General features: G+C 39.5%; 3 protein-coding genes across 3 annotated transcripts in view; 2 read left to right on the top strand and 1 right to left on the bottom strand.

Annotated features, from left to right (window-relative positions):
• The window catches only part of LOC117294452 (U5 small nuclear ribonucleoprotein 200 kDa helicase-like), a 47,599-nt gene extending 43,068 nt beyond the window's left edge, over positions 1 to 4,531 (top strand). The window contains exons 40-41 of the mRNA XM_033776858.1: positions 1,461 to 1,542; positions 2,711 to 4,531. Of these exons, the coding sequence (XP_033632749.1) occupies positions 1,461 to 1,542; positions 2,711 to 2,974 (346 nt within the window). The 3' untranslated portion in view covers positions 2,975 to 4,531. The remainder of the gene's footprint in view (positions 1 to 1,460; positions 1,543 to 2,710) is intronic.
• Positions 4,532 to 7,482: 2,951 nt separating this feature from the next.
• Positions 7,483 to 12,419, bottom strand: LOC117294455 (WD repeat-containing protein 54-like). The gene is made up of 8 exons (XM_033776862.1): positions 12,106 to 12,419; positions 11,445 to 11,507; positions 11,205 to 11,271; positions 10,830 to 10,883; positions 10,345 to 10,552; positions 9,369 to 9,531; positions 8,435 to 8,503; positions 7,483 to 8,006 (listed from the first exon to the last, which is right to left on the bottom strand). The coding sequence occupies exons 1-8, from the start codon at positions 12,328 to 12,330 to the stop codon at positions 7,875 to 7,877; spliced, it is 981 nt and encodes a 326-aa protein (XP_033632753.1). The 5' UTR covers positions 12,331 to 12,419; the 3' UTR covers positions 7,483 to 7,874.
• A 14-nt stretch (positions 12,420 to 12,433) lies between these two features.
• On the top strand, positions 12,434 to 23,917 carry LOC117294454 (palmitoyltransferase ZDHHC16-like). The gene is made up of 9 exons (XM_033776861.1): positions 12,434 to 12,512; positions 13,317 to 13,564; positions 15,674 to 15,868; positions 17,138 to 17,255; positions 17,808 to 17,941; positions 20,263 to 20,328; positions 21,441 to 21,665; positions 23,150 to 23,220; positions 23,639 to 23,917. Exons 2-9 carry the CDS (start codon positions 13,331 to 13,333, stop codon positions 23,745 to 23,747), a joined length of 1,152 nt encoding a protein of 383 aa, XP_033632752.1. The 5' UTR covers positions 12,434 to 12,512; positions 13,317 to 13,330; the 3' UTR covers positions 23,748 to 23,917.
• Positions 23,918 to 24,060: the final 143 nt, after the last annotated feature.

Below are 24,060 nucleotides of genomic sequence, written 5' to 3' on the forward strand. Positions count from 1 at the left end.
TTTTGAGCACTTTATTTCACTGCTACTAATAATTGGCGGGCTTTTTCAAGCAATGGCTCAAATGAAAGGTTGTAGCTTTCTCGACCCCCATCAAAATACCTATTGAATTTTAAATCAACATTTTGGGGTCAAATCGGCCAAAAATCTGACATAGCATCTTTAATCTCTGATCCGATCATTCCCAAACCTCCTTAATCCATAGTACGATTTGGTTGATTTGGTGTTTTTTTCAATGATTCATCTATTTTTAGCATGGAGCCAGTGCCCAGTTTCCTAAACTCACTTACCAAATTTCTTGTGGGGCACCAGTTGCAACAATGTAAACTTTATGGAATTTTGGTCGGGTACCAGTTTCTGTTAAGCAAGATTTGATTGTGCTTTGCAAATTTTTGTGCTAACAGGCTTCATGAAATCTGCACATACATTTTGTCTCCCAATAGGACAGATCATGAGTAGACAGTAACCAAGGTTTACAGTGTTAATAATAAGATCAGTGTCTTATTTTGTGCACGTATCTACCAAACAAGGTACTCAAGGCGCTGAGTATAATGCAAACTTTCAGAAAGATAGGTTGTTGCAGTGATGCATTCTGAGACCCAATTATGTAGCACTGCATAAGGGTTTACAAGGTGCTACGGCGCATTCAGCAGCCACAACCAGGAAGACCGGGGCGAACCCCTTCTCTTTTCGATAGGTGCACTGGGTTCTTTTACATGCGCTACACAACACATGGGACCAACGGCTTTATGTCCCATTCGAAGAACAAAGCAATGGTGAAGTGTCTTGCTAAGGACAAAAGTGTCACGGCTGGGGATTCGAGCCCACACTCTGCTGATCAGAAACACCAGAGTTTGAATTTGGTGCTTGTTAACCAGCCGTGACACTTGTGTCCTTAAGCAAGACACTTAACCATTGCTTCATCCTTCGGATGGGACGTAAAGCCGTTGCTCCCATGTGTCGTGTAACACATGTTAAAGAACCCAGTGCACTTATCGAAAAGAGAAGGGGTTCGCCCGGTGTACCTGGCTGTGGCTGCTGTATGCGCCAGTGCACCTTGTAAAAGGTGCTAAATAGTTGGGTCTCAGATCGATCACTGCAATAACCTTTTTTTCTGAAAGTTTGTATGTACTCAGCGTCTTGAGTACATTGTTTGGTAGATACGTGCGCTATATAAGACATTGACAAAAATCAGTGTTGCAACCGGTGCTCCACTCAATGAAATTTGCCAGGCAGTATTTTCTGCTGATGATGACGTCAGGTGAATTCCAAGTCTTTCAGCATTGAGCCAATAAATTCAGGACAAGACAAGTCCAGCTGTCTTGTGCTTTTGTTAAAATATTGACTTTCAGTCTGATAAATCCCTTTCAATTTTCAAAACATTTGCGCTGTGGAATTAGGTCGATAGATTTTTGATACAATATGTATCAATGGAATGTTTTTGTTTGTTTGTTTGTATATAGTGGCTCTCCCGTTGTGGTCAACGTAATTCTGGAAAGAGAAGATGAAGTAACTGGACCGGTTGTAGCTCCGTTCTTCCCCCAGGTAAGTTCAGCACAATCATGATATTCCTCCTACTTTAGTCTCATTTTCTTGTTTTCTCTCAAAAAATGATTATTAAATATCAGTGTTGACTTTCATCAGCTCTGTAAAGCCCGGTTCATACTTAATGCGAATGCGAAGCCAATTTGATGTGAATTTGACGTCTCAACTATTCTTTCGCAGCGATATTCACAAGTGAGTTGACCAGAGCTGAACTGCTACGAAATTCGTTGCAAAATTTTGTACGTCAACATTCTCTTCTCATTCGCATTCGCAGGAACCGGGCTTAACAATAGATTAATGATTTTTTTCTTTCTGGTATGACCATAAAGGCAAGAGGATTGAAAGACACCTTCGGTTTCAGCTGACAGTTTCGCTGGTTGAAGTCCAGATTGTGCTAAGCCACTGAAGCTTGGTTGTTGATAAATTTTTACCAGAAATTGTTTTCCGATCTTCTGACTTTGTGGTCTTGCCAGAAAAAAAAAAACCCATCAATAATGGCATGAAAAGTATATTTCAATTACACAGCTGTTAGCTCTCCCTGATTCTGCGAAAAGTTCCCTGAAAATAAACAAATCTTTCCATGTTTTGATGAATAAATTTGAAAAAATTTCCCTGACTGCAAGATGCAAATGTCTGGTTCTTCATTCTGTACAGGAGTTTTTTTTTTTTCATCTCAATAATTCAACCTGTCTGAAAGTATCTGATATTTCTTGAAATATTTGTCTTTATTTAACTGATTTGAGTGGCATTTTAAAAACAAATACTGGTTATCATTGATACTTATCCATGATTGTTGTTTTGTTTACGCTTATTGAATGTGCAGTTTTCCCATTACATTAAATTTAAATGTATGTTTTTGCCAAATGCATTGTATTACAATTGTTTGTTTAAGTTTTAACCAAAGCGTGATGCTTTGTATTTAAAAATAGCTTTTAAATTTGTTTATGTGTATTTTAGATGTGTTTTTTTAATGTGAAATTTGTTTTAAAAAAAATTTATTAGGTTGGTTTTAACTTTGTGTATAGTATAATATTTCAACAGTTTCGGTGCTGTTGAAGACCTCCATTTTATTAGTATAAACCTGGGGCTGGGTAGCTCAGTTGGTAGAGCCCCGCTCCTCCCAACTCTGTTTTGTTCAAACTAATAATATTTTGTTGCGCTTCTTTAGAAACGAGAAGAAGGTTGGTGGGTGGTCATCGGCGACACCAAGACCAACAGTCTGATCTCCATCAAGCGTTTGACCCTCCAGCACAAGGCCAAGGTCAAGCTGGACTTTGTGGCTCCGTCCCCTGGCGTTCACAACTACACCATCTACTACATGAGCGACGCCTACATGGGATGCGATCAAGAGTACAAGTTCAGCATCGAGATCAGAGAAGCAAGAGACTCTAGCAGCGAAGATAGCGATGAGGACAGCTCGGATGAGGAATAGGCGCTGCGCGTATAGTTTTGTGGTGTCCTGCGAGGGCGCTGTTGTCAAGCGAGAGTGCTGTTGTCTTGCGCTTATAGGATGCATCCAAAACTACCAGAAGTTCTGGCGGTGAGGACAGCAACGAAGAGAGTTCAGATGACAAGGCGTTGCGCATATGTTTTTAGTGGTGTCCTGTGAGGGCGCTGTTGTCATAGGCATACAGGATGCATGAAAGTATTGGATCAACCGGAAGTTCTTCTATTGAATACGTTGATGAGCCCTGTAGATGCTGCAGGTATTTTTGTTGAGACATGAGGGCGCTGTTTTAGACACAGACCTTGAACATACGTGTAAACTGCAGTGTTTTTTGTGTGACTAATAGTTGTTTATCTTGGAATGACCTTTGTAAATAGAATGAATTTGAAACGGCGGTGTAAATAAACTTTACCTAAGTCCTTCTGTGTGGTTATAACACCCTGTCCTTAAAATAGAAAGGCAGCAACAATCTTGTAATTTTAATGGTCGGAGGCATAAAGCAAGTCTCTTGTTGCTCTATCAGGGTGGTGAAGTTGGAAATGCAAGATGTAAAAATTCAATGTGCCTCGGTTAATTTACCATGAAAAAAACATTGCAGTGGAAGTCTGCTACCCAGTCTTGGCGACAAGTATTATCAGGGTTCTTTTTAGTAAAGGGCACAGACTATAATAAAAGCTTGTAAAATGAGCTCATGACATTCCTGTGATTGTGAAGTTCTGTAAATAGTATTAAAGTGTCATCCTTTTTATTGGAAAGATTTGTCATAGTTGCATGGTAAATAAAGATAAATAAAGAGTCCATCTTGGGAAGGTGTGTTGGTTTCAGAAAGAGGCCAAGTTTTTGTTGATTTCATTGGAGATGTAACAATGCTAAAAGTGGCAGCAGACAGTTTCATAGTATATCTAATGCTTGAAATCTGACATGAAAATTTGTTCTTGGGTTGAAAAAGAGGAAAATGCCGAGCACAATTTAGTGTATAGTGTTTTTTAGTCGTCACTGGCACTAAACATGTGATGAAATTCCCTGAATATTTGCAATTTTGTAGAATAAGAACATTTACGTTTAATAAATAGTGTACCGATGGAATCATTTCACAGAAGACTCTTTATCATGACATTTATTGTAAACAATATGGAATACATTCCTACAACACTTTCAGTTAACAAAACAAAAAGAAAGACACTAATTCCGAGAAGGATTGGAATAGCCGCCTTGAGAAAAGATAAGTACAGTAGTAGGACTTAAAGTCCTCAGATGCAAGCTTTCAGTGTTTTCTTGTGGTTTTTATTTAAGAGAATAATGGTCGGATCTGATTGAAGAATATTAGCCGTTGTAAAATTTGTATCTATTTCTTTTGATGGTCAATTAATTTCAGGAGGCTTGCCTGCCCAGGGGTTGATTTCATCGAGATAGTCCTAATAACTTAGGACTAGTCCTATTTACTTAGAACTAGTCCTAGGACTCTTTAGGAGTTATTAAAAACTGAAGTCTTAACTCTGTGTGAAATCCACCCCAGGAAATATGTGGATATTATACTAAAGACAACAAAAAAGGTAACGCAGCTGTTGTTAAAGCACCTATAATTTTAAACTTGTTACTCGTATTTAAAAACGAAAATACCAGGAGACGGAAAATTAAATCATGGTGATTTTGACACCTCGTTTGTTATAATCGGTAAGTGCTTACAGGTGAAAAGTGCCAATTTCCATTGTTGCAGTAACTCCTATAGACAAGAACAGCTTTTCAAAATTCCCGCTATTAGCTTCACACTGAATCAGAGGAGAGATCAATCATGTCAATAGGAGTTACTGCAACAATGGAAATGGTCACTTTTCACCTGTAAGCACATACCGATTTAGAAACGAGTAACAAAATTATAGGTGCTTTTACAACTCTGCATTACTTTTGTTGCTGTCTTTAGATCACTTTTGTCAAATTTTAAGTTCTTAAAGTAGCATCCTCTTTATATTGACCCTTGTTCACCTTTCTTTGAAAAGACATTTCAGTTTAGTAATATCAACTTACTTGGACGGAGTTTATTGAAATAATTGCACATCTCTTTTTTTTTACACAAAAAAGTGAATCAACTTTTTTTTAAGGATTCAACCTCATCAAAAATTTAAACTTTTAAGCAAGGTCAGGGTGAATGCTTCAGTAAAATAAAGATTAATTTCTTGTAAAATATTTTTGTTTCCATTAAAAAAGAAACCTTAAATGACATGTTTTGCTTGTTGATCTGTTCTTTGTTTCTAGTACAACATTTAAAGTCCCTCTTTATACACTACAATGTTTCCTACTTAACTTACACAATAGAGTCAAACAAGTACTGTCACAAATACAATAATATTTACAATATAAATATAGCTTTGAGTACTTGTGAATACATTCACAGAATAACATTAACTTTCAGACAACTAGAAAGCTTGCATTGAGGTTATTATTTTTTTTTACTCCTACATCGATTTGTCCAGGAAAGTAACGAGTATAGACGATATGATTCGAGCGCATACCGCCGGGCAAAACCTTTGTGTTTTGGCAGCCAGCTAGAAAGTGTATGCAATCTTACCATGACTATGCGTCTTTTTGCGCGGTGAAACATGACGCATACAGTGGTTAGTCAACAGAGGGCGGTTTGAATGTAAACATAGGTCACATTGTCTATACACAAGGATGAGAAATTTTTGACTTATTTGAAATAAGTTTTTTTAAAGTTCCAGCAAACAAAATTTTGTTATCTCCAAATAAAAAAAGTTTGGTTGGCGTTGTGGTATCTTTCTTCACCTTTCTGGGTCTCTAGTCTCTACCTAACTGCGTGGGTGGTTTTCATCGTCGAATAATTCTCTGGGGTTTTCCTCCCACATCTAAAACTGAAACTTCCTTCATCGTCTTCTCTACATTGGATGTTCTTGGCTAGTACAGTGATCAAGTTTGTTTTTCTGAGAGCCCTTGGCTTCACAGCCAGAATAAATAAAATGAAAGTTGTGCTCTGAGATGTACTGAGGATACTGTTCACAGAAGCTCCTTGAAAACTATAACTCTAGGGGTTTACTAAAGGTTAAATTGCTATCATTTTAATGTACATCATGTGTGTACCTTAAGTTATATTAATAACTAGAGGGCGCACTGGTGATGCTCCTTGAACAAACGCGACAGGACCGCATGGAGACACAGGCGCCATTCTGTACGCGCGTTGGATATGAAGTACACGTTGGACTTTGTGTTTATTGAACGCTACGCGATGCTGTTTTGTCAACTTAAAAAATGGCCGCACAAACACACGTTGTGCGATGCTGTTTTGTCAACTTAAAAAATGACCGCATGTGCACATGCCCGGCCGTGTAAATAGGCCAGTGCGCCCTCTAGTTCTGAAATACAATTCTATGGTACCTCCTAAGATATGCAGCATTGACTTTCACCCCTTCATACAGTACTTATCACACATCGGTGTTAGGCTAAACAACAAGAATAAAATAGCAATAGTAAAATACTTTTTCTCACGATGGAATAATTAGAATGACATTCAAGTTTGCTGGCCTTTCACAAAATATATAGTTTTAAAATTTGACACTGATACTTCCAAACTTGGACACGACTGCACGTAATGTATCTACGTTACTATTACCTTCCATAATGACAAAATATCTTTCATTTAAAGCCATTATACACTTTCGGTAAACAGTATTGTCCCTGTCCCAGTCTTCGTGTATCACAACTTATATGTAAAATAACAAACATGTGAAAATTTAGGCTCAATCGGTCATCGGAGTCGGGAGAAAATAACGGGAAAACCCACTCTAACGAGAATTTATATTGTTTTACCGTTTTCTCAAAAAGTAAAGCATTTCATGGACTAATATTTCAAGAGTAGTCTTTCACCATTACCTTCTGTAAACCCTGTAAATTATTTGTAAATCTGTGAACTTTTTTTTTTTTTCTGTACCGAAAGGGTCCAATGGCTTTAAGTGAAAATGTTCCGTTTCAAAGGAAACCGTTCTAGCTCTGTGGATAGAAAACATTGAAGGCACTGCCAGAAAATAGTTTGAATTTACTTTTCTTTTACTACGAAGCTATTCCGTTTGGTCTCTGTTCCAGTCACTTTGTGGCAACAAACGATCGCGAGGTTAGCCACCACTCGTTTGAATGGGCCACAGAAACACTAATCATAATGCTAGGCTAAATAACATAAACAGAGGGCTTTAAAGGCAGTGGACACTATTGTTAATTACTCAAAATAACTGTTAGCATAAAATTACTTGGTAACAAGCAATAGATGGCTGTTGATAGTATAACATCGTGAAGTAACATAGTTTTTGACAAAATTGTATTTAATTTGGTCACTCGAATACTAAAAGACTTCTGACCTGAAGCGTTCTTAGGCATCTGACAGCACACAAGTTTGTGCAGCAAGGATGTTTTTATTTTGTTGACATTCTTTTGCAACTTCAATGACCAACTGAGTCAAAATGTTCACAGATTTCTTATTTTATGCATATGTTGAGTTACACCAAGTGAGAATACTGCCCTCAATTTCACCAAACTCTTCCTAACTTAGGATTAATCTTAAGACTAAGATTGAGTGAAGTTCTGTATAGGACACATTGAACCCATCCTAAATCAGGACGGGTTACCCGTCCTAACTTGAGATAGGATTAATCCTAGAGTTTGTGAAATCAGCTGCAGGTCTTTGACAATTACCAAATGTGTCTACTGCCTTTAAAGTCACTACACTGCGGTGGACTACATTAGCACAGAAAAAACATAGCACTTGACAATCCTGTTTGAGTTTGAATTGAATAACACATGAAAAAAAAAACTTTCCCACAACCTGAAAGAACTGGTCAATAGCTTACATGGTCCCCCGAACATCTTTCCATGGTCCCTATTACTACTTTTGGTTATAACACACAACTTCATTCAGGTCGTAGCCCGAGAGAATGAAATTTCGTCCGCTCTTGTTTGTAAACTGAGCTCCCGTCAGCTGAGTATCAGAAACAGTCTCAGCAAACATCAACTGAATCTATGAAAAACAAAAATGTTTAAAAATTAAGCAAATTTTTTACAGGAAGGTTCAAGAACACAAATTCTCAAGTATGCATCCCTGTGGAGACATCTTTGTTCTTTCTATTGTCCCAGTAAAAGATTTTTCCATAGACTTTGTACTCAAAATTCCGTGTGGAGCACCCCGGTCTTTAGAATTTCCCGATGGAGTCCTGTTATTTTCTCTTTTTGTGTTGTCTCCAGAAGGTACTGGATGCGAGCAAAGAATAATTATTGTATATGGGATTTGAGGTATCAACATAATTTGTGGGTTTGCGGTAACATCATGTGTGACAGGACATGATATGACGTCACAAGACTCGTCACAGGACAGTTTGCTGCATTTTTGTGATGCTGTTCGCATTCGAAGGAAGTATGAACCAGACTTATGATTATTTGTGAATTTACCTGTGTGACGTCGCCATCTTTTGCAATTGACCACACCCTAACAAATGTATCTTCTGATGTCGACAACAGCTATACATGACAAGAAGAAAAAACAAGCGAATTGAAAGTAAGGTGCTCAGTTTAGTTTTCCACATATCATATTGCAAGCTGGCATTATAATAATAATAATAATAATTTGGGGGGCTAATCATCCTTACTCGCTAAGAGCTGAATTGCGAAGGACGCGGCTACGATGTGATCGAGAAGCAGGCATGCAAGGGCACCTTTGGCTGCCAGCCACATCAACCCATTATGACCACGGAGCACAGCCAAGATCGAAAGTGTTTGATTTTTCCCGAGGGAGGAAAACTGGTAGTCTGGAAAACACTTGTGGCACAGCAGAGAACCAACGCACAACTCAACCTACATATGGCCCTGGCCGGGAATCGAACCGGGGTCACCTTGCTGAGAGGCGAGCACTTTACGCACCGTGCGACTATGCATCGTGCATCTATCATTCAAGGAAATATTGAATGGTCAGACAGTATTGGTGTGTCGTGGCTGGGCGATGTTTCTGATTGGCAGAGAGTCGGATGGAATGGGATGTATTGCAATCATAGAGATACTTAGAATTACATTCAACATAACAAAACAAGATTCCATTACCAGAACACGGAAATATTAAATTAATTTTAAGAAACTTTCTGCAGAATCAGAGAGTTGGCAGCTCTTTTACACTTATCGCCAAGAGAAAGGTTCACCCAGGTGTTTCTGGCAATGGTTGCCGAGTGCGCCGCAAACCCTTATACATGTATGATGCAACATAAATAAGTCTAAGAATTAAAAACACTTTAAAACTTGTCCTTAAAAAAAAAATCAGGGCTATGAGAAGCCTGTTGATAAAGCACTCAATAAACATCATTAATACGAAAGAAGGGTTACTAAAATCACTTACCAGTCCAGCAGTAGGTGCTATGTCAATAGAGTGAATCCACTTAGCGTGAGCGCATATCTCAGAGACTAACACTCCTTTCATGGCATCAAAGACTCTGATGTGTCCGCTACCATAACCACCAATCACCAAGCCATCAAATAAACAGACTGACGAACATGATACTCTGAAAGGAAAGGGAACACAAATTTCATTTCATTTCATTTCATTGATGAATTAATTCTGGTTGTGAAGCCAGGACTCTTAGAAAGTGAACTTAAAGTGAAACCAATGGAGAGAAGATAAGGAAGGAAGTTTTAATTTTAGACGTGGGAGGGAAAGCCAAGATAATTGTACCAGGGAAAACCCATGCAGTCGGGCAGGGACTAAAAACCCAATCCACATAGTGCCCCCAGTGGGATTTGATCCTTGGTTTCAGAGGTGTCACGGCGAAAAGTTTGTCGTGTGCATGGAAGAAGGCCATAACAGAGAAAGGGAGAAGGCAATTATTGTGCTAAATTGTGTTTCAAGACAACTTATTGTGAATGTTTGATTATATTTTATATGGAAATGGGAAAACATCTTTTTGGGGTAATTCTAGCAACAAAAATGTAAGTCAAACGACAGTTTGTTTTTAGGAGCCATTTTATTTTGTTACTGGGAAAAAGTACTTTGTGAGCCTGGAAAAAAAGGCATAGAGCCTTACGCCCTTCTGGGCATAGAGCCTTACGCCCTTCTGGGCATAGAGCCTTACGCCCTTCTGGGCGTAGAGCCTTATGCCCTTCTGGGCATAGAGCCTTACGCCCTTCTGGGCATAGAGCCTTACGCCCTTCTGGGCATAGATCCTTACGCCCTTTTGGGATAGAGCCTTATGCCCTTCTGGGCGTAGAGCCTTACGCCCTTCTGGGCGTAGAGCCTTACGCCCTTCTGGGCGTACAGCCTTCTGCCCTTCTTCCTGACATAAAACGAGTTGCTCTGATGAAACTTTGAACTGAATTACCCTCCACCGTTGATCCGACAAACCCGATTGATTTTTTGTCCGGCCTGCCAGACCATAATGCATCCAGAGTCATCGGCTGAAGCCATGATTGACCCGTCACCGGCAATGGCACTGATGGGATAAGAATGACCGCTAAGGCTCTCCGAAAACATCACGTTTGTCCCTCTCGAGGGGATATTGAAGATAAGAATTTGGCCCGAGGATATACCTGCAGAAGAGAATTCCAAGAGTTTCACATCAAGAGTGGTAGATTCGAGAATTATTTAGGGGAAATGTGCCCTAGGAGCTTTAGGCAGATGCTCAAGAGCGCCACACCCCACCACTAGTGTCTGAATAGTCTTGGTTCAAAGACACTACGATTGTGTTACTGTAAAAGAGGCTGAAGGAATTATATTACGCCCTCTAGTGGTGACACGTTTTTTTTGACGCGCAACTGCATGCTGCAGGGTCTCGAAACCAAGACTAGTGTCTGTAGACAAGCTTACCGACAGCGATGTAGTTTTCATGCAATGCCGCAATTCCTCTTGCAAATGCCATGCCTGTTGGAATAAGAAAAAAAATGTTTAAACCAGGATGAAATATTTGTTAGGTCAGTGTTACAATTAAAACTTAAATGCAGTTATTGTTAAACCCAGTTCATACTTCCTGATAATGCACTGCCAAACAAATTTTGACATCACAAAATCGCATCGAACAATCCGGAAGAGCCTATTTCTTAGGGAAATATTTGCAGCAAAACAGAGCTGTGACGTCAAATTTGCTTTGCACAAAAGCATTCAAAGGAAGTATGAACCGGTCTTGTGTCGTCAAGACATGGTTTAGTCTTGTTTTTAAGACGTGATTCAGAGATTTTATCTTACCTGAGCTTGGGTCAATGTGACTTATTGCATGCCAGAACACCAGGGCTGAACCATCTGGCTCAAACATCTGCAAAGAGACCAACGTGGATATTTTGATCATTTACAAAAAAAACTCTGTAATACACAGATTCCCAAAATTATTAAATTCTGTCGGGAAGATTTAATTCTAAAGGCAGTATTTTCCTCACCGACGTAACCGACAGATGAGGAGTTAAGAAAATACCGGGATTGTCTTCATACCTGAATTCCTCTTTGGTAGCAAAGAACAAGCAATGTCCGGTTTGGTAGCTGACAAAACTTGGCCTGAGAGGGAAAAATTAAAACAAATAAAAATAAAGCAATAAAATTATACTACCCCCCCCCCCCCCGGGACCGTCCAATACATTCTAAACTTTAAATCTTAGTTACTAGAGTAATTTGTGAGCCACTTTGATTCCTTTTATTTTCTCGAGAAGAACACAAAAAAAACATCAAATAAAGAATGACTGTTATTAAAACTAAAAAACTGACATGCCCACAAAAAAGGGACCACATATTAATTTTATTTTTGTGGGAATTTTCAAACATAGCTAGCTAACCAAAATAAATTTACAAATGACAAGTGAAAACAATCATGTCAAAATAAAAATCCTGAACAAAACAATCATTTGATTGGAAAAACCATCATTTGGTTGCTATGGTTACCAGCATCCGTAAAATGGCAGACAGTGAGATTGTGTCAGAAAATGTTAAAATATTTTTCCCGAAATGTTTGACATTGCCATTGTTTTAGAACAACATTAATCACATCCAGCTGCTAAAAAAACACAATAAGCCAACATAAATCATTTTTAATTTATTGAGATTCTGCAATTATAATTAGAAATGAAAATTGAAGAAGGGAAAATCAGTGAATTTTCACCTGTAGAATGACCGTGCTTTGCGGATTTGGTGACGGGTCTTTACATGCGACTTGCTTGTGGCTCACATTCGACGTGTCGCTGGCACAACTCGCCATACAAACTACCGATTTGTGAACCACCGCGTAGGCCGTCATATTCTTCTCCGGACTCGATAAGACCGTCAGGTTGTTGTAGAGCAGGGAAGCACTCCCCTTCATGTGCACTGGCTTCGATTTTTGAAACATTTTGGTGTCAAAAAAATAATTTGCAGCCGTATGTGGAAAAAAAATATTTCTGCAAGACCGGTCTGCAAAAATTTCTTCGTTGACTATTGAGGGCGCTATTACAAGCACACCGTTTAGATTTCTCGATTTATTTTTCTCTGTGTGCGCAAAATATGTAGTCAAGTCACTGCTGGATAAAAAAGGTTGGTCAATAGTTTTGTTTTGTTGTTTTGAGGTTATAAAATTGTAATTTAAATGCAGTGTTTCTTTATTCTTGTTTTTTATATTGCTTTTAACTATGAGTGTGATTTTTATCTCCCGCTAGGTGGAACGACTAGCCTAGCCTGACTTCCTGACTTTCAGGGCAGTCAGGCAGTGTGACTGTGAAGGAAGCAGATGTGAAGTCATTTTTAATTTTAGGCCTTACTCATCATTGTTTCCTCAATTTTGCATGAGTTTTGAGTTTTGTCTCTCACTCTATAGATAGGACTAGAGAGTTTTGTCTAGACAGGACCTAGCCTCGACCCAGTAACTCGGGCGCTGTAGGCCTGTTCCTTATCTAAATTTTGACATTGTCGGTCATGTCATTGTCAATTAGAAGTAGGGCCTACCTCCTTACGAGCTAAATTCCGGGGGCGAAACAGGGCGAAATGGTCGAATACGTACAATTTTGACAGATAGTCACCAGATTTGCTCCATTTTTACCACTTTTGAAAATCATGACACCAATTGCAATTCCATGACGAACTTGATCCTCAATTTGTAATGAATCCTTTCATAACACTCAAAACACCAGTGAGGAAACATTTTAAAGAATAAGGACAAAAACTTACCAGAGCCTTGAGCGAAACGGTCACGAAATTGAGATTTTGAACCTGAGTGGGCGGAGCTTTGGAAGTCTTTGCCCTACTCAGTACAGAAATAAAATGATTATTTGAAATAGTAGTTTCACTTGCAAAACAATTAGTTTGGTCTCTTACCATCATTATCTTGTCTGTTTCTTGTAGATGCCGATTGCCCCATGAGAGAACACACCAAAATCTCACTTTATAGCCTCAATTCTTTAAGTGCAATGGACGACAAGAAGAGAAAGAGACGTAACATCTGCTCTCGTATGTTGGATCAATGGCGCTATTTCAAATTCTGCCTCCGCAGTTTGACGTATAATTCCTTCAACGATCGCTGGATGGCGTTTGATACCTGTATGGAACCGCTTTTCTGGCTCGTTGGTGTAGTCTCAAAATATATGGGGCCGGTAAGTTGTTTTTATTGCCCCATTAAATATGATCGTATGAGTTGTTTAAAGACACTGGACACTATTGGATTTGGTAATTGTCAAAGACTAGTCTTCACAGTTGGTGTATCTCCACATGCATAAAATAACAAACCTGTGAAAACTTGAGCTCAATCGGTCGTCGTATTAATGAAAGAAAAAAACACCCTTGTTGCACCGTGGTCACACAAAGTTGAATGCTTTCAGATGCTTGATTCCGAGACCTAAAATTCTAAATCTGTGGTCTCAAAATCAAATTCGTGGAAAATTACTTCTAGGCCAGCTATGCGTGAGATTTTCCAAAGCTCACCACCACCCCCCCCCCCTCGGAATTTTTTTTCCCAGTTTTAGAAGGCCTTTCAAAATCGCCGCCCAACTTTTTTTATTTTTTGTATAAAATAAACAAAAATGCAGAAATTTAATTGTGAACAAAAAAGTGTTCCAAAATGCATCAAAAACCTCTTCAGAATAATTAAAACTCACATGAGGTACACAGGAGATGTTGATGGTTAATGTGGAGGTCTGATTGTGTCGGATTATTCCCCCCCCCCAAAAAAAATGAAAAAAAATTACAAAAAATTATGTCCAAAATCCTCCGCTCACTTCTTCTGGCTGTTGTGTCTTCGCTAGTGGAGCGCATTTAACGAATTTGCTAAACGAATCAGGAATAATAATTTTGCGCTTCTTGTGCAAACATTGTAGATTGCGTTTTTTGTACACACGAGCGCGATTTGGCAATTCATTGTCGTTAATTTTTATTTTTTTTCCCGGTCTGGCCCCAATGCGTGAGAAAATGGTTGCTGTGCGTGTGAGTGTGAGACAGAGCCCAAATGCGTGAGTCTCATGCCTAATGCGTGAGACTTGGTAGGTCTGTACGTCACTTCAGAGGGAGCTGTTTCTCACAATGTTTTATACTATCAACCTCTCCCCATAACTCGTAATAAAGAAAGGTTTTTATGCTAAAGAATTATTTTGAGTAATTACCAATAGTGTCCACTGCCTTTAAAGGTCATACTCTCTTTCTTGGTTGAAGTAGGGGGATTGCAATTATTGCAACTATAATTGGCTTCCCATCCAATGAAGTTTTTCAACTAGAGTTGACAAAAACTTGGGCTGTGACATTGTAAAAGTAAGATCTATTGACATGATTTTATTTAAGTACTTTCATCTACATGTATTTACCCTGAGATAGATTATGTTCTTTTGAGAACTTGCTTTATATTCTACTATCAGAGAGTAGATTTTTTCGATTTGACTTTTTAGTTCTGAAAAGAACTGTCCTGCTTTTAAACTACCTAGGCAGAAGGTAGAAAATCAGGGCCCAGTTTCATAGAGCTGGTACGCAATAAATTGGCTTAGCATGAAATTTCTTCCTTGATAGAAACAGGATTATCAACCAATTTTCTGTTCGTTGCAGATTGTGTATTGCCCGTTTATATTTTAGTTCAGCTGTTGTTTGCTTATCCTGAAAATCACGTGGAAATTTGGTTGGTACTCCTGTTTTTATCAAGGAAGAAATGTTATGCTAAGCAAATTTTTGTGCTTAGCAGCTCTTTGAAATTGGGCCCACCTTATAGTGGATCGAGGGGACTTCTCCTTTTAAACTTCACTATCGCTGAGTGAGTTCCTGATAAGCCGTTTGTGGGTTAGATTTGAATACAGCCCGGTGCAATGCTGCGTTTGATCACAAGTTACTCCTAAATTTTAATTCCTCAGACTATCGAGACAGTTGCTAGGTCACATGGTTAGGGACAAGCTTTTTGACTAGTTACACAAGAGACGGTGAACATTCTTACACAGTTCTGAATGGATGGTGTAGGCCCTATGTCACAATGGTGCCAGGGTTAATTACTCATTGGAGGTTGTATGCAAAGGCTTGCCCCAAACCATTTGACCTGACCTAGCAACTGTCTCTATAATCTGAGGAATTCAAATGTAAGCTGTACATTTTGACTAAGCAAGTCATTGTACCAGACATTTTTCAAATCTTACTCACAAAAGGCTTCAGGCCTATTGGTCTCAACCTAACGACTAGCTTGCTCTAGTCATCGTCATGAGACTAATTTTATTATATTTCCTTGATCACTTTAGTTGATGGTGGTCCTTGTCATCTTGCTCACCTCTGTCGTCATCAGTGTCTTCTACCTATGCATCTTACCTCGCTGCCTTGAGAATGAAGACCACGTACAGACGATATTTCACCTGACCTTTGGCCATTGGTTGCTTGTGAATATTGCCTTCCATTACTACAAGGGGGTCACTACACCCCCTGGATACCCACCTCAGGTAACCCCTCCCAAACTTTAACCCCCTTCTTCTGTACCCCTGTCTCTGATTAGCTGTTAAACATGCATGGAGTTACATGGTCTAGGCCTCTTTAAACCTCCAATGCTTATTCCTCTTGCCCATGGTCTTGGCCCCTTTGGCCCCTGCTTTGCTCAAATTGCCATGTTGCCTACCTGGCCCCAGGTCTTTGGCTTTCCGGCCACTTGTTTTGGTCTCTCTTACTAATGGTCTTGGGCTTCCCTGGTCCTAGTCTTGACCTCCCTAGCACCTGGTTTTGGACTCTGTGGAACCTGGTTTTTGCCTCCTTTGCCCCTTGTCTTGCCCTCTCTGACCCTTGATCTTGGCCTCCATGGCCCATGGTTTTGGTCTTGGCGTCCCTGGCTCCCGGTCTTGTCTGGCCTGGTCTTGGTGTCTCCGGCCTCTTGCCTCCCTTTTCCTGTCCTCTGGTCTTGTCCACACTGGTCCCTGGTCCTGTCCTCACTGGTCCCTGGTCTTGGCCTCCCTAGCCCCTTGTCTTGGTGTCTCCGGCCTCTTGCCTCCCCTTTCCTGTCCTCTGGTCTTGTCCTCACTGGTCCCTGGTCCTGTCCTCACTGGTCCCTGGTCCTGTCCTCACTGGTCCCTGGTCCTGTCCTCACTGGTCCCTGGTCCTGTCCTCACTGGTCCCTGGTCTTGGCCTCCCTAGCCCCTGGTCTTGGTGTCTCCGGCCTCTTGCCTCCCCTTTCCTGTCCTCTGGTCTTGTCCTCACTGGTCCCTGGTCCTGTCCTCACTGGTCCCTGGTCCTGTCCTCACTGGTCCCTGGTCCTGTCCTCACTGGTCCCTGGTCCTGTCCTCACTGGTCCCTGGTCTTGGCCTCCCTAGCCCCTGGTCTTGGCCTCCCTGGCTCTGGGCCCAATTTCATAAAGCCGGTAAGCACAAAATAAATTGCTGATCAGAGACAAATATTACTTGGCCTTGAAGCCAAAAGTCCATACATAAACATTGTTGTGACTGGTGCCCCACCGATTTTTATGGCTAGCATAGAAATTTGCTGAGCAGTATTTTTATATGGGCCCTGAACTCACTCGTGCGTTGTCTTGGCCTCTCTGACCCTTGGTACTAGCTGTCCTGGCCCCTGGTCTTGACCTCTCTGACCCCTGGTTTTGTCCTCCCTGGCCATTGGCTTAAGTGCCACAGTTGAGGTATTGCAAGGTATCAATACCAGAAAAATAGCCAAATGGGAAATACCCCGCTCATCTAAACATATCTTGACATCACATTCTTGATTTCCAGATTGTTTCGGAAACTGGTGTTGCCTCTATATGCAAGAAGTGCATTGCTCCCAAGCCACCCCGAACCCACCACTGTAGCATCTGTAATAAATGCATTCTGAAGATGGATCATCACTGTCGTATCCTTTGAAAATATCACTGTCGTATAGTTTGAAATATCTCTGAAAATGCACACAACTGCAAAGTAAACCTCAGGAATTTGGGGTCAGCCCTTTCTCTTTTGCCATGTGGATTGTAGGACTTTCGTACACAGGGTTTGAATTGCCAAAAAATCTTCACTGTACCACAGGTCTTCGTTGGCCTCTCTTAAACTGTAGAGGGCACATTGTGAATTCTGTACGGAAAAGTTTCATTAAAGAAAGAGGCACATCCTTTTCGTCTGGCAACTCACACCTGTTATCTCCATGTAATTCCTTTTCCAAACAGTAGACTTAATTGGATAAAGCACAAACCAGTTGGGCCGCTGCCCCAGGCAGATTAAACTGCTCATCCGGCCATAAAGGTTAATAACCCAATTAAATTAATGTCAACTTAAACCTCAGTGAAAAAGATCTGTACTTTCTGATTCTGTTGTGGCCACACTCGGAAATTCTTTAATGGAGTTTTAATTCCCATAATGAGCAAAATCAATTGTAATCAAAAAGCAAATTCCTTAAAGTTAATCTACACAGCATGGGTCAACAATTGCATAGGACACTATAACCACCGCTATTTCATGTTGTTCTGCATCTACATGTGGATTGGAACACTCTATGTTTGCATATCGGCATGGCCGCTGTTCCGCCAGGAGTTCTTCGACCCAAAGGTGAGATTTCGGCCGTGTCCGGATTTACGGCTACAGCTATTGCTACGACTGTTACTAAGGGTGTTGCTGAGAACGTCCTATACTTCATTGCATAGTGCTGATACCAGCCTTAGCCGAAGCTGTAGCCACCAATTCAAACACAGCCTATTACATAATAATAATAATAATAATAATAATATCAAAGTCTTATATAGCGCATGTATCTACCAAACAAGGTACTCAAGGCCCTGAGTATAATACAAACTTTCAGAAAGATAGGTAATTGCAGTGATGAATTTTGAGACCCGATTATTTAGCACCTTATAATGGTTTACAATGCGCATACAGCAGCCACAGCCAGGAACGACGGGGCGAACCCCTTCTCTTTTCGAAAAGTGCACTGGGTTCTTTAACATGCGGTACACAACACATGGGACCAACGGCTTTACATCCCATCCGAAGGACGAAGCAATGGTTAAGTGTCTTGCTTAAGGACACAAGTGTCATGGCTGGGGATTCGAACCCACACTCTGCTGATCAGAAACACCAGAGTTTGAATTCGGTGCTCTTAACCGCTCGGCCACGACACTTCCAGTGGAAAAGTTTTTGTTCTTTTCTGTTTCCATTTGTCTTGTCTCAACATTTGTAGTTTACTTTTCTAGGCTGTCTTCTACAAGCCTTGACTTAATCTGACAGCCCCATGCTCTCTTTATTTTGGTCACCATAGGTTAACTCTTTTCTTTGCACTATGTGGCGTGTCATGGCCGAGCGGTTAAGAGCACCGGATTCAAGCTCTGGTGTTTGATCAGCAGAGTGTGGGTTCGAATCCCGGTCGTGACACTTGCTACATAAAATTGGGGAGGTAGTGCTTTCTGCTCTACCGGCTAGGCTTCGAATTGATGATACCCAAGCCTACATCCGTATGGACTGTAAAAGGGGTAACCCTGTTTCAGCCCAAGGAGTAGGTGGCAACAGCCTCTGGACAAAAAATAATTGTAGCCCATACCTTGAAGTGGCCTTCAGGCCTTGTGTGTTTGGCGACTTGCATAAAAAATTAAAAAAAATTATCCATTCTTATTATTTTGCTTATTTATGTAAAATTTTGTACGTATGTGTTATTTTGAGAAAAGTAGTATGAAATAAATGTTGGCTTTGACCAGAAAATTGAATTTAATAAACAATATAGTTGAGGGGGCCCACACCAGACAAACTGTTTCTTCAAGGACCCTTTTTTACTTCCATGCTTTGTCGTGATTTATTTTCCCCAGCATGTTGTATTTTTATTTGCCTCTTTCCTGTAAATATTGTTCATTTTGCAGTGTTTGGATTTGGAAATAATGTTCAGTTAACCCTTTTATCAATCCTTTCTTGAAAAGTTTGCATTTATTTGCTCGGGTTGTTTTAGTAAAAGAGACTGGTTTATTTATCATTATCCGGTCGAAACATTAAACACGACTATAAAGCTGTAATACATGTAGATCTGTCTACAATTATATCTAATTATTTATTTTCCACAATTTATTTGAATTTTTTATACAATAGGTATGAGTTCCAAGGGTTAATAACAAATGCGCCTATAAATATAATTTGCGCCTTGAACATCTGTAAAGATTGATTTGGGGCATTACAAATACCTACTATTGTTATTATTATTACTATATAGGCCTAATAATATTTGGTTTTAGACAAGTCAAAACTTGTTGTTCAACATTTATTTTTTTCCTTCTAAAATTCAACTTAGCCTTTTTGGGGGTATGTTGGACACGGCAGTAGTGCAAGGTTTGGTTTGGGGCATGCAGACAGGTTTACCCAGAACTCAATAGTAATGTGTCAATCATATCTCAAAATAGTAAAAAAGAATTTCAGGCAGATATATTTCCAGGGATGTTTTCCACCATGACTATTTTTATACCATGTTAATTTATTTGTAAAGAAGTGAACAGGCCTGATACTTCACGGAGGCAACGAAGGCGATTGCCTCCGTTGCCCCTTGCCATTGCCTTGGTGCCCTTGAAATGCTCCAGTAGAAATTTACAATTTCCTCGTAGGGTGCCCTTTGCCAAAGAGAAAATGCCTTGGTGCCCTTGGCCTTTCAAAAACGAAGCATACAGCCCTGAGTGAATACTCATAATTAGTTGTAATTTAATAGATGGAAATTTTAATTATTAGTTTGTTGTTTTACCCATATACATGTACACCGATGTGTGTTAGCACTGTATACTTGGTATTTTCCTACAAAGACCTAAGCTCTGTTTAAAAAAAAACACTGTAGGCATATTACTCGGGTGGCATTTACCATTTTTTTCACACCCTTTAACAAATGATTTTGTTTCTTGTTACAGAAGACATTTGATAGTTTAATGGCTGGTTCTCTGTTCCTGACATTTCTGCACTCGTATCAAGCATCAGTGAGTATTCAAATTAAAATCCCTAATAGAAATTTAAAAACACTGGACACTATTGGTAATTGTCAAAGACCAGTCTTCTCACTTGGTATATCTCAACATATGCATAAAACAACAAACCTGTAAAAATTTGAACTCAATTGGTCATCGAATTTGCGAGAGAATAATGGAAGAAAAAACACCCTTGTCACTCGAAGTTGTGTGCTTTCAGATGTTTGCTTTCGAGACCTCAAATTCAAAATTTGAGGTCTCGAAACCAAATTTGTGGAAAATTACTTCTTTCTCGAAAACTACATCACTTCAGAGGGAGCCATTTCTCACCATGTTTTATACTATCAACAGCTCCTCATTACTCGTTACCAAGTAAGGTTTTATGCTAATATTTATTTTGAGTAATTACCAATAGTGTCCACTGCTTTTAATCTGAGAAACATTATACTGACAGTAATGCTTTTCAGATAAAAATTGTCGGTCATAAAAACATATTGTTTTACATATTTTGAGATTATGGGTTTCTCAAAATGCATTTATACTATCCAAAGTTGCTGTAGGCTTCTTACCAAAAGTTTTAATTGCCATTAATTTTAAAGGCAGTGGACACTATTGGTAGTTACTCAAAATAATTATTAGCATAAAACCTTTCTTGGTGACGAGTAATGGGAAAGGTTGATGGTATAAAACATTGTGAGAAACGGCTCCCTCTGAAGTGCCATAGTTTTCGAGAAAGAAGTAATTTTCCATGAATTTGATTTCGAGACCTCAGATTTAGAACCTGAGGTCTCAAAATCAACCATCTAAACGCACACAACTTCGTGTGACAAGGGTGTTTTTTCTTTCATTATTATCTCGCAAGTTCGATGACCGATTGAGCTCAAATTTTCACAGGTTTGTTATTTTATGCATTTGTTAAGATACACCAAGTGAGAAGGCTAGTCTTTGATTATTACCAATAGTGTCCACTGCCTTTAAGAGTGATTACAGAACATATACATTCCCTTTAATAGAAATTAACAATATTCTCATAGATGTTACGATAATGATAATTGTTGAGTATCTTTATCTTTTTATTTTTCATTAAAAAAAAAATCGATTTCATTTTTTGAATTTTCTTCCAGCTAAAAAATAGTACAAGTTTACAGTCGGGGTACGTTTCATCCCTGACAACCGCAGAGTCGACGTACCATAAAGCCATCGTGTTTCAGTTCATCATCTGTTTCAGCGTTCTAATAGCTCTAGGTCTGCTGACTTTCTGGCACGCTCGTCTTGTATCACGAGGAGAGACCAGCATAGAGAAGTACACCAATGACTCTGAGAGGGCTCGCTTGAAGAAGGTCAATGTGGTGAGTTGCAATCAGATGTACTTATTCTCTTTAACTTAAAGACACTGGACACTATTGTATTAGTACTTGTCAAAGACCAGTCTTCTCACTTGGTGTATCTCAACATATCATGACCAGTCTTCTCACTTGGTGTATCTCAACATATCATGACCAGTCTTCTCACTTGGTGTATCTCAACATATCATGACCAGTCTTCTCACTTGGTGTATCTCAACATATGCACAAAATAACAAACCTGTGAAAGTTTGAGCTCAATTGGTCGTCAAAGTTGCGAGATAATGTTGAAAGAAAAAACACACTTGTCACACAAAGTTGTGTGATGTTTGATTTTGAGACCTCAAAATAAATCTAATTATGAAGTCTCAAAATCAAATTCGTGGAAAATTCCTTCTTTCTCGAAAACTACGTTACTTCAGAGGGAGCCGTTTCTCACAATGTTTTATACTACCGACAGCTCGCCATTACTTGTTACCAAGTAAGGTTTTATTCTAATAATTATGATGAGTAATTACCAATAGTATCCACTGCCTTATAATAGTGCAGGTATTCAAATTCACAAATTAAAACCAGAAATCTAAATGTTGTTAAACCCCTACCGGCACCCAAATTGGGGAAAGAATTTTTGTTTACCGGTACATATTTTATAACTAAGATCAAAATTATAAGAAAATCCAGATAAAACCATATGGAACACCCCAGGGGTCGATTTCACAAAGAAGTTAGGACTACTCCTAACTTATGATTATTCCTAGGAGGTACACAAAACGTCTTAACTCTTTGTGAAATCCACCCCAGATAGCAGAGTATGGCAATCAAAACCAAAGATAAATGTATGTGAACAGGTTTCGCACTTTTTATGTTTTGTGCTTGCAAGCTTTCACGTTTTGTGCTCATAGTTCACTTTTTTTTTCTCACATCCCTGATGACAGCATGTCATGGTCGAGAGGTCTAGCATGGGACTCGGGTTCTGGTGGCTGAGTCATCGGAGTACGGGTTCGAGTCACGGTTGTCACACTTGAGCGAGACACTTTACTAAAAATTAATTGCGCCTCATTATCCAGGAAACGGGTAGTGTAGGGATTGTTGGTGTGAACAATTGACAACCTATGCGCCCATTTGGTTGGCGGTGCTGCATATTCCTAAGGAGTTGAGATGATTTCTGGAATGTTTAGAGCCTGAGGAACAGGCGGCCTTCCTTATACACATTATTGTTTATACTACCAGGGCCCAATTTCATAGAGCTGCTTAAGCAGAAAATACTGCTTAAAATATCCCTGCTTAGCAAAATGAGCAGGACACCAGTCACAAGTTGTTCATGTGACATGATATTTTGGCTGGTGACCTTATTTTGGTTAGCATAATTTTGTTTTGCTAAGATTATCTTTGTGCTTAAGCAGCTCTACGAAAGTGAAAATGCCTGGATAGCCCCCTGTGCAAGCCTTTTATCAACATTTCTATTTGACCATAATATATTTATTTTATAGGTGTACAAAAGTCCCTACAATTTTGGGGTGTTGGAGAACTGGCGTAAACTGTTTGGGCTGTACGGGGGAAGGTAATATGTTTAAACATGACAGATTTTATTTCCAACTAGGAAGAACTTAAGTCATATTTGTTTTTCTAGATTTGTAATTCTTGTAGGGAGAAAGGGACAGGGTCATATGTCTTGAGTAGATGGAGCTTGAAGCCTGCAGAAAACATAAGAAAATGTCAAAGAAAAGTAATAATAATACAATATGTTTAATTTATTTAGCGCATTGTATTAAGTGTCTGCACATTATGTGACCCAACATAGATGAAATGACAAGTCATTGAAAGCTCAATCAGTAATTTTAGTCGTAAAAGAAAATAGTGAAAAACCTTCTCATATTTTCACTGTTTTCAAATATCAAGTTTTGGAATTACATGGCCAACAACTGCCTCTGCCCTCAAAAACAATTGTAAGGCCCGAATTTTGTTTTGTTTTTTGGCAGGACATTCTGGAGGCACGTTCTCCTACCATCCTCCCATGGTCCAGAGCATGATGGGACACAGTGGAATGCGCAGATAACACCAGGTTTTCTACCGAAGTCGTTGCCATGACAACCAACAACATTGCCATGACAACTGACAACAGGCCTTTGAAGCAGCTTTGAACCTTAAAATATTGTTAAACATAAGACAAACCTATATAGTACTTGAGGTATTGCATGGTGAGGTATCAATGTGTATTTGGTTTGCAGTAACACCATGTGTGTAGTTTGTTCTGCAACTGTCTTTCTTTATTCTACTACCGCGGAGTAGATTATCGGATGTTCGGGAGACTTCTCAGTTCTGAAAAGAACTGTCCTGCTTGTAAACTACTACCCGGTGGGAAGGTATAGGAAATTGGCTAGGACTACTACTTTAGCTTATA

This window comes from Asterias rubens, chromosome 9 (assembly GCF_902459465.1).
Source record: "Asterias rubens chromosome 9, eAstRub1.3, whole genome shotgun sequence".
Taxonomy (NCBI): Eukaryota; Metazoa; Echinodermata; class Asteroidea; order Forcipulatida; family Asteriidae; genus Asterias; species Asterias rubens.

Bases quoted from the DNA above. Each gene is read 5' to 3' on its own strand.
- LOC117294455 (XM_033776862.1), bottom strand. From the start codon at position 12,330: ATGTTTCAAAAATCGAAGCCAGTGCACATGAAGGGGAGTGCTTCCCTG. The intron at 10,884-11,204 runs GTAAGATAAAAT...TTATTCCAACAG, and splicing joins TCACATTGACCCAAGCTCAG to GCATGGCATTTGCAAGAGGA. The intron at 8,504-9,368 runs GTAAGTGATTTT...TGTCATGTATAG, and splicing joins TAGCACCTACTGCTGGACTG to CTGTTGTCGACATCAGAAGA.
- LOC117294454 (XM_033776861.1), top strand. From the start codon at position 13,331: ATGAGAGAACACACCAAAATCTCACTTTATAGCCTCAATTCTTTAAGT. The intron at 15,869-17,137 runs GTAACCCCTCCC...CTTGATTTCCAG, and splicing joins CCCCTGGATACCCACCTCAG to ATTGTTTCGGAAACTGGTGT. The intron at 23,221-23,638 runs GTAATATGTTTA...GTTTTTTGGCAG, and splicing joins TTTGGGCTGTACGGGGGAAG to GACATTCTGGAGGCACGTTC.